Below are 13,654 nucleotides of genomic sequence, written 5' to 3'. Positions count from 1 at the left end.
AACGTATGGTACGAAATACTCAATTCGTATGACCTGTTTTTCTAAACGCGAAGAGATTCACGATCAGCCATGATACGCCTATCTCTCGCCTGGAACTTAGCGTGCTGCCGCTAGACTGTTGGCACTTTCATGCATGCAAATCGAACGGCGATGAACTCCACCACTCCCCAGCAATCTCAACCAGCCCCCCGTAACTCGTGACTTGGACTGCAAGCCTTACCAAAGCCTAACGAGGACTATGAGTGCTTTGCAGAAGCAATGGGCCAAAAGCCATCTGCGAGATCTACCATCGTCTTTTGACGAAAACGAAGAGGACGAGGCTCCTGAGGATACTCGTCAACCGAATCAGTTGCGCAACGATTCTTCTTCATCGGCATCTTCAACAGGTACCGTTGTTCCTACTGCAGAACAGAACCTGTTCGAGAGACCGACTACCAGGCGTCCAGAATCTCAATATGAACCATTACCGTGGCAGAATTTCTTCGAAGAAGAGCTTCTGCTCGATATAGGTAATGGCACCCACGTTCATGCCTATTTCACACCACCATCGACAGCTGATGCGCCGTTGTTTTGTTTTCATCATGGAGCTGGCGCCTCAGGGCTTTCCTTCGCGCTTTTGGCTACTGCTTTGAGAACGAGCCTCCCCGAGGCTGGCTTTCTGTCCCCTGATTGTCGCGGCCATGGCCAGACAGTCACCACTCACCAGGAGCTTGACCTGTGCCTGGAGACGCTTGCTACTGATCTCGCGTCTGTCATCATAGGCGTACAGCAGCGCTCGCTATGGCCCAAGCTGCCTCCGATCGTTCTTCTTGGGCATTCGTTAGGAGGAGCAGTCGTCACCGAGCTTGCTTTCCGAAAGTTGTTAGGCAGTGCTGTCCTTGGCTACGGTGTCTTGGACGTTGTCGAGGGCTCAGCCATCGACGCGTTACAAAGCATGGAACAGTATCTTTCTACACGACCAAGATCTTTTCCATCAGTCATAAGTGCTATTACGTGGCACGTTAGGTCTCGCACACTCAGGAACAGCAGTTCTGCTAGAGTATCAGTTCCCCCACTTCTCAAGCAAGAAACCAACGGCAACGAGAAACTTACTTGGCGTACAGATCTCTCGGCGACGAAGCCTTTTTGGGAGAATTGGTTCACCGGATTGTCCTCGAAGTTTCTGTCGGTTCCAGGTGCAGGCAAACTGCTCATCCTAGCTGGAACGGATCGGCTCGACAAAGAGCTTATGATTGGACAGATGCAAGGGAAATATCAGTTGCAGGTCTTTCCAGAAGCTGGTCATTTTGTGCACGAAGATCAACCTGAAAAAACAGCCATGGTAGTGGCAGATTTCTTTAGGAGGAATGATCGAAGCACGCTGGTTCTGCCACCAAAGGTGGATGACTTGATCAAGCAGGGCAAGCTCAAGTCTGCGCATGCCAGTAAATGAGCACAGGTCTTCTTCGCTCAACACAAATCATGAGGCGATTACAGACAGAAAGAGAACTTTCACGGTACGCACTACCACATCACGAAAAGGACAGCCCCGATGACCAGACTTGATACGGGCATATCAGGTAGGATTCGTGTACAATGACTACGCAGTCGTCACATCGTTACGTTACTCGTGGTAAGTACAAGGGGTGGGAGCAGGACCAACAAAATACCACTTTGTTGGCTGAATCTCCGTCGACATGCTTTTTACTGTGGTATGAAGGCGCTGATTGTGATGACTCGGCAACTGCTAGCCGTACTGTGGTATGCGTGCATATTATTTGACCTTCTCCACTTGTCCTGAGACTGCATTAGTCTACTAAAGAGAATTGCGTAATTCGTCGCTTTATCTGATAGAAACCATCGACTGACCAAACAGGCATTTTTCCCACCCACTAACAGAATTAGTCTCATATCTTGGACGAATGAAAACGAGCGGCAGTTTATGTACTTGTGGTAAAGGTTAAATAATATGCATGCTTACCACAATTGTTAATGAGCATGACGTGAAGGTCTACGAGTATTCCCGAAACGTGGAAATCGAAACGAAAGTACAAATATTGTCTTCAACACTCTGCTATGGCATGAACGTGTACAAAGTCTCTGGCCATAACTGTACAATCTCGGCAGCTATTTCGTGCAGCCTAGGCCGCTATTTGACTCAGCAAAATAGTCCTCTGCCACATTACCTAACATGGGGAAGTACGACGACCTGCCTTTAGCTGACAGAGGTCCTATCAAGGTGCCTTACAAAGGTCGCGCGTTACTCAATGAACCATACTACAACAAGGGTACTGCCTTCTCCCATAATGAAAGACACAAACTTGGTCTTAATGGCATGCTGCCGACAAATCTCCAGATATTGAAGCAGCAGGTCGATCGGGCTTACGAGCAGTACTCCGAACTAGAAACAGACCTCGAGAAGAACACTTTCATGACATCCCTGCAGGAGCAGAACCTTGTCCTCTACTTTCGGGTTATCCAAGAACACCTGAAGGAGATGTTCAGTATCATTTACACGCCGACGGAAGGTGCAGCTATCGAGAATTACTCGCGAGTGTTCCGACGAGCGGATGGATGCTTTTTGACGATCATGCATCCTGACGAGGTCGAAAACCGTCTGAGCAAGTTCGTTGTCCCTGGTGCGGACGATGGTGGCGTCGATTACATCGTCGTTTCTGATGGGGAGCAAATCCTAGGCATCGGTGACCAAGGCATCGGTGGTATACTGATTAGCATTGCCAAACTTGCCTTGACAACTATCTGTGCTGGTGTACATCCTGACCGATGCCTCGGAGTTGTCCTTGATACAGGCACCAACAATGAAAAACTGTTGAAGGATGATCTTTACTTAGGCGTAAAACAGAACAGAGTTCGAGGCAAACAGTATGACGAGTTTGTGAATAGCTTCGTTAAGAGTGTCAAGAAGCTTTTCCCGAAAGCCTACATTCACTTCGAGGATTTCGGAGTTCATAATGCTCGACGATTGCTGAACGAATATCGAGGAGAGCATGCTGTTTTCAACGACGATGTGCAAGGTACAGGCTGTGTCACATTAGCCTCAGTCATGGCTGCTGCCAAACTTAGCGACATCAAACTTGGCGACCTGAGGGTGCTCTCGTATGGCGCAGGTAGTGCAGGTACTGGTAGGTGCTTCGTCGTCTTAGCTAAACCATGTTCTGACCATTGGCAGGTATTGCGGAACAAATTGCTGCGGCTGTGGCCAACAATGCAGGCATCTCAAAGGAGGACGCCAAAAAACAAATGTTCTTGGTCGACAAGCAGGGACTATTGCTCGATGACGATGATAGCTTGTCTATCGCTCAGAAGCCATTCGCTCACCCTGCCTCGAAGTGGTCTCTATCAGATGATGAGCGTAAAGACCTCAAAACCTTGATCGGCAAGATCAAGCCGCATGTCCTTATTGGAACTTCTACAAACCCTGGTGCATTTACTGAAGATGCTGTGCGGGAAATGGCAAAACAAGTCGAACACCCTATCATCTTCCCATTGTCCAATCCTACCCGACTGCATGAGGCCAAACCAGAAGATCTCATCAAATGGACAGATGGCAAGGCGTTCGTCGCCACAGGATCGCCCTTCCCACCTGTCAAGTACAATGATAAGACTTATGAAATTGCGGAGTGCAACAACAGTGTTTGCTTTCCGGGAATAGGTTTAGGTTGTGTTTTGGGGAAGACAAAGCTTCTGTCAGATGGCATGCTCGTCGCTGCTGTGAGTGCTCTAGCAGATGAAACACCAGCTGTTAAACAAAATGACCCTACGAAAGAGCTATGCCCGGGCGTCGAGCAAGCAAGAGATGTCAGCGTGAAGATTGCTATGGGTGTGCTCAAGCAAGCAGCCAAGGAGAATCTGTTAGGAGTTCAGAATGTGCCTCTTGATAATGATAAAGAGCTGGAGGAGTGGGTCAGAGCACAAATGTGGGATGCGTCTTACAGAGAGCTCGTCTTCGAAGAGGGTAAAGGAACAGCGAAGACGGATTCCTGATCAACAGTTTCAAAGGGCGTTGGGGTGAGCAATTACACTTCGAAGGGCTGATGATTATAGATCGATATGCTATCAACGTTCAATTTATTTCCTTTCCGCCAGCAGTACTGGCTTTTTTCCAACAACTTCTGCCGTTACCATTATAATTGTTGTTATTGAATTCCACGAGGATTTTCGACCTTGCCATGACGAGCTACCAGTTAGTAGCTCGGCGAAGTCGCAAAAAGAAGAATCATGCCAGTTCCCTATCCGGGGATCGAACCCCCTGTCTCAAAACACCAAAAACCTCGGCGCAGACCTGAAGTGGGCCATATACTGTCCAAGGGAAAACCCATGACCACGGCTCGGAGGAGTGTTTGACGTTCTTACCACATGCTCCGCTTCCAGAAGAATCCGGTTTCATCTGTAGGTAGAGATCCTTTCGGGTCTCATCTGGAGGTAAATTCATTGATTAAAGCATATGTAACATTGAACGTGACGTTTGTATGTTTGCTGCTTGCACTGTACCTTCATTCGGGTAATAGGCTAGCGTGTCCTGGGTGTATCCTGAGGCACTTCTCGCCCGGCAATTTTGTTTTCAGCATACACGAGCCGCACCTCTCAATGATTACTTTTCTGAACAGTTTTATCACTCATATTGTCTTTTGGCTCATCGATCACATGCCACAATGCACAGTCCGTACTCTTGAAGGATCGAATCAACCCTCGGTGATGTGGTGTGATGTTTCATGACAAATTCGCGCGTTTGCATTGTAGGCGAGCACCGGCACATTCCTGAACTTTCTGCTTAGTCAACTCCTTTTTCCTAAATGGTATTCCGCAGTATCACGAGGAAATTTTAAGCAAGAGAGCTCGTAATGGTCGGGAGCTAACTACATCACAGCTATCTGTCACTCGACCATATGTGTGAAGCATGGATGAATATCTTACGAGTCAATTTCTATGGTGTGATCCTTGAGCCGAGAAAAGACTCCTTCCAGGTGAATTGAACGGCATGATGTACATAAGGAGGACCAGGGGCTCTCTATGGAGGGTGGCAGAGATATCTTCTATGACTTCGAATAAGATTCAAATCAGATACCATCTCATACGTGAATACAACCATGAGCGATTCAAGGGCTCCTAAGAACACTGGTGAGGTTGGTGTAGAACACACAGCAGGCAAGTACTTCATCTGAACCCTACCGACATAACAAATCTTCGGGTTGCTGACAGTCTCCGCCTAGATGCAATGAGCGGTCACGACATCCTCGAGTCACAATCCTCTTGGAAGACGCCGGAGCAAGTAGCAGCTTCTGGTCAAGAAAGCAAAGACTTGAATGCCACAGCTAACTCTCAGCAGCAGCACATTCTGGTTACCGAAGTACTTCCAACACACCCTAGCCAGGACAAGAAGGTGAAGGTGTCATCTATCACAAACTTCGAAACAGTATCTGCGGCATTCTACAAGCGCCACATTCAAACTCCTCAAGCAACTGGTCAGCCTGACAGAGCTGCCTTTCGGAGGCGCAGCACTATCAATCTCGCAGATGGAGTCCTGCGTTTCAATGAAACATGTGGTCAGATGTCACAGGTTTCCGACGGATCGATCTGCTACCAGCATAATGTGTTTGCGAATGACCACCAATGCTCGTGCGGGACCAAGAAACGCAGGAAGGAAGGCAAAGACAGCGAATAGCTCAGGTGCATCTAAATTGCTGCGCTTACGGGAATATTTGAAAACGCTCAAAAATCAGTCCTAACGGTCAACCTGAATGCCACTGGTAGGACAACACTGACAGAGGACATTGACCTATCGACTGCATCCGTTTGTCGAAGCAAAATACCACCAAATGTTGAAATATCCGAATTTTGTGGAATTGCAACCAAAAAATGTTAACCACAGACACCGAAACAGTTGCAGATTCCCTTACGATCCTTCTCAAGAGAGCTCGCAGACACAATCTCTTATTGAGTATGCTTTCTCACTAGTTGCAACGTCACAATATGTTAGAGTTGTCCTAGGTTAGAGTCAGGTTGCCCTTGCTTGACGGACTTCACCCATCGAGCGATTGCCGGCACAGTATCAGGTGCTCCAATCGTCGCGACGGCATTCACCAGACTTCTGTTTCGGACGTTGTCTTTCTGGATGGTCGTCCACTCAGGAAAGCTTGCCTTTATCGCCTCGGTGTACTCTCTTGACAAGAAGTCTCGCTCTCCAACTGTCAGACGCTCCCAATATTCCTGCTCAATCGGGCCCGCCTCGTCACCACCATTAGCGCTTATGTCACCAGGCCGACGTCGTAGGAATAGTGGTAATTGACAAGCCTGCCACAATGGCACTGTTAACGTCAACTCCCAATCGATGATACCTGTTATGCCGCCGGCCTCATCGACCATGATGTTGCCGGTGTTCAGGTCGTGGTGATACAGAACCATGTTCTCGCTGCGCTCTTCTTGGAGGATCGTTGAAATTAGCGACTGGATCTCTTGAGCAAGTGTCTTCCGATACCCAGCCTCATCGGCTGACCCACGTGAGTATCCCCAGTATAGGCTATCTTTGTCATCCTCATCAACGTCAGCATCTGCAACAGACTTTTGGCACATCAAGTCATTAATGCCAGGATTGTCGCTGCTGAGACTCCTCTTCATGATCCCGGTTTGAGCATGAATGAAGATGTCTAAAGTGGTTGACAGCCACTCAGATACGGAGTTGAATGGGCCACGAGGCATGTTAAGGGAAAGGTGATTAAGCAGGAAATAGTCTGTGCTGCAGCTTGGTCCAACGTCATAGCGAGAATATGCTGGCGCACCTGATACACTATCCTGGTCGTAATGTGATGCCATGAGACTGCCAATACTGGGAAAGGTGATTTGCAAAAGTTCTCTTTGATACGAAGCGAGCTCTTTCACAACTCTGGACTTCTGTTCAATCGACATGTCAATCCCAGCACGGCCAAGGTCTTTTCCCGGTATTCTGGTCATCAAGATCCACTCAAAGCCGATTGTTGCTGTGTACGCACTGTATGCGATCACCTCCGGAACAGGGATGGAGGTCCTATCCGCGATGAATTGCATGGTCGCCACCTCATTCTCTAGCTTTTGAACAGGGAAGACTGCCTTGAGGACTTTGAGGACATATCGCGCATCGCCGGTGTCCACAGACCACAACTGACTTCTTGTGCCATAGTCGAGCTTTGCACACTCGCACTTTCCTCCTTGCGGTATGCTGAGTATCATTCGACATAGTTCGTCGACGCGGTTCTCCTCGACGCCGACAGTGAACGCTGGCCAACAGCCTGGTTCCCATCTAAGACCACGTCGGAGTGGCATTGGTCTGACTCTTCTGAACTCTGGCTCTTGTGAAGACATTGTCGGTCTGGATGACCTAGAGAGTGGGAAAGGGTAATTACAAAAGACAGATTCATATACTACATGATGAATACACAGTATAATCCGCAAGCAGGAGATACTGGCAAGAGCAAACACTACTGTGATCCATTACTTTCTATCTAACACAAACAACACTTCAGAAGGGCTGGTCAGTGACAATAGACGAGATCGTCCTGGTTGCACACAGAGGTTGCAGTCTGTCTCCGCGACATCAGCCACTCCAAGCTTCTAGACAAGTGAATTGTTCCCCGTCAATGTGGTCTGAGCATGTCGTTTGATGGTTTCCTTACAAGCTTCGTCCTAATGAAATGAAGTCTTTATCAGCGGTGTCTCTGTGCTGCCTCTACAACACGCAGTTTTGGTGAAATTGGTCTTGTCAGCCGGAGACCACAATCACGAAACTAGAATATGTCTGATGTAAAAGTGATGAAGATATGAAGCAGGTCAAGGCCTGATACTTACTAGTAACAGCAAAATGATCACGCTGTAATTACAAAATGTATACAAGTGCTTGAATTTAGCTCAGGGGCGTCTGAGCACCTGCAGGCCTTCCTCCGGGGCGAGCTTGCTAAGGATTGACAAGTCACAATACAGTCATTACACATATATGTATCGTCTAATATACTAGTCTATACTCTTCGATCCTGTCAGCTCTATTCTAACGACTACCCCTCTACAAGTTCACTTGCTATCTATCTCACCATCGTCCTGCTCATATATCCTATCCTCATCCACAATCGGCACCAAGCTATATGATGTGTTCCTCTGCCGCAAACCCTTGGATCTGTACCAAATATAGAATGTAGCTGCTCCTATCAGTGTGATGCTGGCGCCTAGAGCTAAGATTGTGAGAGGTCTGTCGCCTGTGTTAGCACGATCAACACAAGCCGAGAGAGTATTGGCTTACATCCCAAGGAACGATATGCTCGCTTGCTGAGCCTCAGCCGCAGAATTCACATCCTGATTGAATTTATATATCCGCTCAGGCGCATCACAAGCCAGTTCAGGATTCGGCCCAATCATGAGCTTATCCCCCATCTGCGCCTGCAGCTCCAACGGCGCTTCCACAAAAGTCGCTACGAGACCAGAATGAGAATGCCACTCCATATGGCAGTGAAAAAGCCACACCCCCGGGTTATCTGCACGGAAACGAATTCGTAATGTCCCGTGATTGTTGATCACGACTGTGTCACGGCGGAGAGGGCTCGTTCCTACGGGAGTGTCTTCGATGGTGCCTTTCCCGGAGCGGTGGATGACTTGGAAGTTGTGGCCGTGGAGGTGTACTGGGTGTGGGCGCATGTGTTTATTTTTCATGATGATCTCGATTACAGCGTTGTGGCTGAGAATGTAGGGTTGGGTCTGGTGGGTGTATGTGTTGGGGGATGTGGCGTTTGAGCCGGCGGCGAGGGCGGCGAAGAGAGATGGGGTGTTGTCTGGAGTGGTGTATGGTTCCGTGTTGAAGAGCCAACTAGATTATATTATTGTCAGGCACATTGTAGCATGACACAAACAATTGTTGAGCTCACTTACTGCGAAACGCCGTCTGTCTGGGTGTGCATGTCAATGGTGAGATTGATGCTCTGGTCAACAGCCTCTAATAGTGGTTCGTGGTCCAGAGGTACCAGGCTCATATCGTTGAGAGCATGTAAGCCTTTCGGAAACTGTGCGTCTGGAAAGGACAGTTCAGGATCAATCGTTAACCAGGCTTTTCCATCGATACTCTCTGGTCTCCCCGAATGCATGGAGAAGGACGACTGGCTTGATTAGTGGTTGTAGACTTGTCTGGTGGGAAAACATACCTCATCCATACGTGTGATCATAGGCACATTCGTCGCTAGACCCTCCTCAATAGTCAAGAGGAAAGCATATCGTTGCCCAGTCCCAACAAAGAGCATTTTTGTCTCGACGGGGTCCGTGTACACTCCGTCCACCTCAACCACCTTCATGACATGGTTCTCGATCCAAAAATACTGTCCGATGAAAGCTCCGATATTCGCTATGCGGACAAGATAGGTCTTTCCGGCTTGTATATGTACCTTGGCATCGGCAGCGTCATTGATGAGATTTGCATCTGGCGATGGGTCTCTCATAGCACCATATAATTTCAGGAGGTCTGGCGTCTGTGTATGATACCAGTCAGATAAAGAAATTATGATCTCCTCGTCGTACTGCTCGCGGTACGGTGATGCTGGGTCATTAATGATGAGGAGTCCTCGAAGACCATCTGGGTATTGGGATTTCGAGTGTGAATGATACCAGTATGTGCCTGGTTGTTGAACAGTAAAGTCGTATGTGAACCTCGCACCCGGTTCAATAGCACACTGACTGACGTAGCTTGTGCCATCCATGTGAGAGGAGCCATTCATGAACAGGCCATGGAAGTGCAAAGAGGTCGACTGGTTACCCAGCGAGTTATGCACGTTGATAACAACCACATCCCCGACCATGGCGTTTATAGTCGGTGGTGGCCACTGACCGTTGACACCTATTACTGGACGAGCGTGCGTGCCTGGTGGATCAGCCCATATCCATGCGATATCGAAGTCATGTTGTACTGTCGAGGTTGTCACTGGGGGGCAAAACAGGGAGAGTAGATATATACACAAAAAGCCAGGAAACAATGATTTTGGCATTATATGGCAATAATCTGCAACGTCAAACAATCCGAGGACATGAGAAAAGGCGGACGATGAAGGAAGAACAAATGTTAGAAATGTGAAAAGACTGGATGTGAAAGTCGGGTCTGGCCCTAGCTCGAAAAGTCACCGAGATGTCTCCTGGTTGACCTTACGAAAAGGCCAATCCCATGTGTGTGTTGTTGATGCCGAAGTACAGCGACGATTGCATTTTGTCTTGCATGACATTTTACTTTCCATGCGACAAGCCGAATTGTATTTGGGCTTGACAACTTGTGGAAAGCACGATGGGAGGCGCGGTAGAGGCCAAGAATAAAATAGGTCGGAGCGGAAGGTGACAAGCATGAGGCTTGGCATTATTTCACGAGCCTCCTCCCAGGATCTTGGAATCACGTTCGGATATGCATTGGAAAAGTATGGTTGCTGATGGCCTCTCCAAACTATTCAAGGTTCGGTGGGACCACTTCAACCGGCTTAGAAGTCTAGTCATGAGGAGAAGCTCTCTCCGCGAAGTATAATGGCTTCAATCGACCCTGTAAAATGAAGGTAGGTCCTCGCTCAGCAAACGAGACGCTAGCATACCCAGGTCAAAAAGTGCACTGATCATGTCCCAAAACCTCCGCGACTTCAAAGTCGACATACCTCGAGCAGAAGTAGACCGTCTCCTACGCAAACTTAAGGACACTCGCATCCCAACACAAGAAATCGTGCCAGGAGCAGGAAGCGACTATGGAATCTCGACGGAATGGATCCGAGAAATGTACGATTACTGGATCAATGACTTTGACTGGTACAAGCAGCAAGCATATATGAACCAATGGCCACATCATTTAGTGGACATCAATGACCAAACTGTTCATTTTGTGCACGCTCGTTCCGATCGAGCTGATGCTATACCCATCTTGTTGATTCATGGGTGGCCAGGCTCGTTCTACGAGTTCAGCCAGGTCATTAACCTTCTCACAAAGCCGGAGGATCCATCTAAGCAAGCGTTCCATTGCGTCGTACCGTCGCTTCCAGGATTCTGCTTTTCCTCTGGCCCACCAAAGGCCCAGACACTGAAACATGTCGCAGGGATGTTTCACGAACTGATGAGGTGTGTTGGATACAGTGACTATAGTGTCCAGGCAGGTGACTGGGGTCACTGGGTTGGAAGAGAGCTGTAAGTATCGTCGTCAATGCAGGGCGATGACAATCTTTGTGTTACTAGCCTGAGCTGACACTCCTGTGTAGTGCAGCAAATCCGACATATAGTAAGCACGTCCAAGCCATACACTTCAACTGGATACCTGCGCCTCTCCCGCCACCGTCATCGGAAGTATTATCGCCGCGCGAACAGCAAATTCACGAACGTGTCCAGGCCTGGCTAAACTCTCACCTCGCCTATGCACAGTTCATGCGCACTCGTCCCTCCTCTCTTGGTGTTATGCTCACCGATAATCCAACGGCCATCCTTTCCTTCATTGGTGAGAAATACGACGAAGTCTGCAATCCGCATAATCCCTTAACCAGGTCGAATTTGTGGCGGGACCATATTTTGACCACTGTGTGCCTGTACTACTTCTCCAACTGTTCAAATACAGCGTCTTTGGTGTACTTTGAAAACATCCGGCACGAGAAATTCCCAGAAGAAATCGTCAAGAAGGAGAATCGTGTGACAGTACCGATGGGCTATACGAGCTTCCTGTATGATACAAGACCGAGCGTGAGGTGGGGCGTCGAGCAAACTGGCAATCTTGTGTTTTACAACGAGAGGGACGAGGCTGGACATTTTGCTGCGCTCGAATGTCCGGGTGGTCTCGTGGAGGACGTGAGGAGCCTGGTAGAGATGGTAAAAAGGGGTGAAGCGAAGGCTGAGACTTCTAACTGATATGGTTGACCGATGAACTGTCTCTTATCCTTGCATGGTGCTCCAGAAATAGTCGGCATAGAAATACTTGCTGAATTTCTGCGGCTCAACGTTCACAATATGCACATCACCCTTCTTGGTATTGTTTACAGTCGCCTTGTTGTAGTTGCCAGCGTGATCTGGTTCGAGCGTGATTCCTAGAGATCGGTAGAGCCATAGCCTCAACCTGTGAACTGTTAGCCATTGTATTGTGCACTCTCTCCAAGTAATCCACATACACTGTAGGATCATCCACCTCTCTCTGTGCGCGTGCCTGTGCATCTCCTTCTACGCCCTGCTCTTCCAAGTCTTCCAATCGCCGCCTCAGTCGATCAAGCTCTGAATCAAGCCTTTCACCCTCAACTTCCAGCTCTTGAGCCTGTTTAGCGACTCGAAATTTCTTGGTGTCCAGCTCTACAATCTCACTCGCGTGACGCTGTGCGTCGTGCGAGCCAGTCGCTTCTCTATGCTGGGATGAGACAGTTGCCAGTTGACGCGAGAGTTTCCGAAGAGCTGTCTCTGCGTCATTTAGGCGCAGCTCGCGTGACTGCTGTAGTGTTGAGAGACTCTCGTTGATGCGGGAGACGGCTGCGCGGTCGGGTTGTGTGCTGAAATTCGAGATGGTGTGGCGGAGGAGAGTCGCTGGATCTTCTTCGAGTAGCATCTTTACGGATGTGAGTTGCTGTTTCTTCGATCTGGCTGCGAGTGTGCCGCGTGATGCTGTGTGTCTTCCTAGGCCTACATGGCTTTTCGAAATGAATTGTGAATGTTTATTTTGTTCCAGAAGAGGAAGGAATGACGTAAGGATAGCATATGTGGCCGTGCTGTGATGTCCTAGGCCGTAGAGGACGTTGTCGAGGCTCTAAAGTAACGGCAACTCTACTCAACGTGTGACGTCCTGAGGTTGGTCGAAAGTTCCAGGTGTGGCACAGCAGGCACATGGCGAACCTGCACCAGTCCATGTGCATCATCTGGGGACTCAATTCTGCGGTCGTGCCTACACATGTTCCGTATTAAAATCAGCAACTGTGTCGCTCCTTACTGTCCTAAAATTCACCTAAGCTACTATCCCCAAACTCTTGCACTACTCCCACAGCCGGCAATATGGGATCGAACCTGCCTTGTACGTCTCCACGATTGACTTCGCGCAACACGACACTAATGCGCCACAGATGCCGCCGATGCAGAGAGTCCTTTGCGACCAGCTGAGTTACAAGTTCTAAGAGCACAGTATGAAAAGGAGGGCGACTACGTCGGAGTGCAGACAAAGTTCAATTACGCATGGGTACGACTGTTTCAATACCTCTAGTAGGCGCAGCATACTGACAGGTGCAGGGCCTAATTAAGTCGTCCGAGCGCTCAGAACAACAGCTTGGTGTACAGCTACTATCAGACATCTTCAAGACAACACCCGAAAGGCGGCGCGAGTGTCTATACTATCTCGCACTCGGGAACTATAAACTGGGCAACTACGCGGAAGCAAGGCGGTATAACGAATTATTATTAGAAAAAGAGCCTGGAAATTTGCAGTCGCAGAGCTTGCGGACATTGATTGATGACAAAGTTTCGCGAGAAGGCATGATGGGCCTGGCTATCGCGGGTGGTGTGGCTGTTGCTGCTGGTGTACTGGGTGGTTTCATGATGAGGAGTGCTCGAGCCAACAGATGAGCCTACCCGAAGAACAAGAGTGTTCCTCGTGAGCATCGCTGAGACTGGGAGCTTTACTTTAAACCTGATTTTGAGCGTTTCTGGATATATTGTCGTAGGTGAATCT

At 48.7% G+C, this 13,654-nt stretch overlaps 8 protein-coding genes across 8 annotated transcripts; 5 read left to right on the top strand and 3 right to left on the bottom strand.

The window, feature by feature from the left end:
* Positions 1-238: 238 nt before the first annotated feature.
* PPE1 (Protein phosphatase methylesterase 1) lies at positions 239-1,432 on the top strand (the record flags this gene model as incomplete). The annotated part of the gene is made up of 2 exons (XM_064898323.1): positions 239-386; positions 447-1,432. The coding sequence occupies 2 exons, from the start codon at positions 239-241 to the stop codon at positions 1,430-1,432; spliced, it is 1,134 nt and encodes a 377-aa protein (XP_064754280.1).
* Positions 1,433-2,170: 738 nt separating this feature from the next.
* On the top strand, positions 2,171-3,984 carry MAE1 (NAD-dependent malic enzyme, mitochondrial; the record flags this gene model as incomplete). The annotated part of the gene is made up of 2 exons (XM_064898322.1): positions 2,171-3,122; positions 3,170-3,984. The coding sequence occupies 2 exons, from the start codon at positions 2,171-2,173 to the stop codon at positions 3,982-3,984; spliced, it is 1,767 nt and encodes a 588-aa protein (XP_064754279.1).
* Positions 3,985-5,087: 1,103 nt separating this feature from the next.
* On the top strand, positions 5,088-5,662 carry LTR64_003971 (uncharacterized protein; the record flags this gene model as incomplete). The annotated part of the gene is made up of 2 exons (XM_064898321.1): positions 5,088-5,118; positions 5,211-5,662. 2 exons carry the CDS (start codon positions 5,088-5,090, stop codon positions 5,660-5,662), a joined length of 483 nt encoding a protein of 160 aa, XP_064754278.1.
* Positions 5,663-5,973: 311 nt separating this feature from the next.
* Positions 5,974-7,335, bottom strand: LTR64_003970 (uncharacterized protein; the record flags this gene model as incomplete). Its single annotated transcript, XM_064898320.1, has 1 exon — positions 5,974-7,335. One exon carries the CDS (start codon positions 7,333-7,335, stop codon positions 5,974-5,976), a length of 1,362 nt encoding a protein of 453 aa, XP_064754277.1.
* A 702-nt stretch (positions 7,336-8,037) lies between these two features.
* LTR64_003969 (uncharacterized protein) lies at positions 8,038-9,803 on the bottom strand (the record flags this gene model as incomplete). Its single annotated transcript, XM_064898319.1, has 4 exons — positions 8,038-8,212; positions 8,264-8,824; positions 8,887-9,110; positions 9,156-9,803. The coding sequence occupies 4 exons, from the start codon at positions 9,801-9,803 to the stop codon at positions 8,038-8,040; spliced, it is 1,608 nt and encodes a 535-aa protein (XP_064754276.1).
* A 794-nt stretch (positions 9,804-10,597) lies between these two features.
* Positions 10,598-11,862, top strand: LTR64_003968 (uncharacterized protein; the record flags this gene model as incomplete). The annotated part of the gene is made up of 2 exons (XM_064898318.1): positions 10,598-11,154; positions 11,226-11,862. The coding sequence occupies 2 exons, from the start codon at positions 10,598-10,600 to the stop codon at positions 11,860-11,862; spliced, it is 1,194 nt and encodes a 397-aa protein (XP_064754275.1).
* A 24-nt stretch (positions 11,863-11,886) lies between these two features.
* Positions 11,887-12,544, bottom strand: spc24 (putative kinetochore protein spc24; the record flags this gene model as incomplete). The annotated part of the gene is made up of 2 exons (XM_064898317.1): positions 11,887-12,067; positions 12,120-12,544. The coding sequence occupies 2 exons, from the start codon at positions 12,542-12,544 to the stop codon at positions 11,887-11,889; spliced, it is 606 nt and encodes a 201-aa protein (XP_064754274.1).
* Positions 12,545-12,984: 440 nt separating this feature from the next.
* On the top strand, positions 12,985-13,548 carry FIS1 (Mitochondrial fission 1 protein; the record flags this gene model as incomplete). Its single annotated transcript, XM_064898316.1, has 3 exons — positions 12,985-13,003; positions 13,053-13,165; positions 13,216-13,548. The coding sequence occupies 3 exons, from the start codon at positions 12,985-12,987 to the stop codon at positions 13,546-13,548; spliced, it is 465 nt and encodes a 154-aa protein (XP_064754273.1).
* Between the last annotated feature and the right edge of the window lie 106 nt (positions 13,549-13,654).

The sequence above is a fragment of the Lithohypha guttulata genome (assembly GCF_036872675.1).
Source record: "Lithohypha guttulata strain CCFEE 5908 chromosome Unknown scaffold_3, whole genome shotgun sequence".
In the NCBI taxonomy this organism is placed as follows: Eukaryota; Fungi; Ascomycota; class Eurotiomycetes; order Chaetothyriales; family Trichomeriaceae; genus Lithohypha; species Lithohypha guttulata.
Note: the sequence above shows the minus strand (reverse complement) of the source record. Positions and strands in the feature narration are given on the sequence as shown.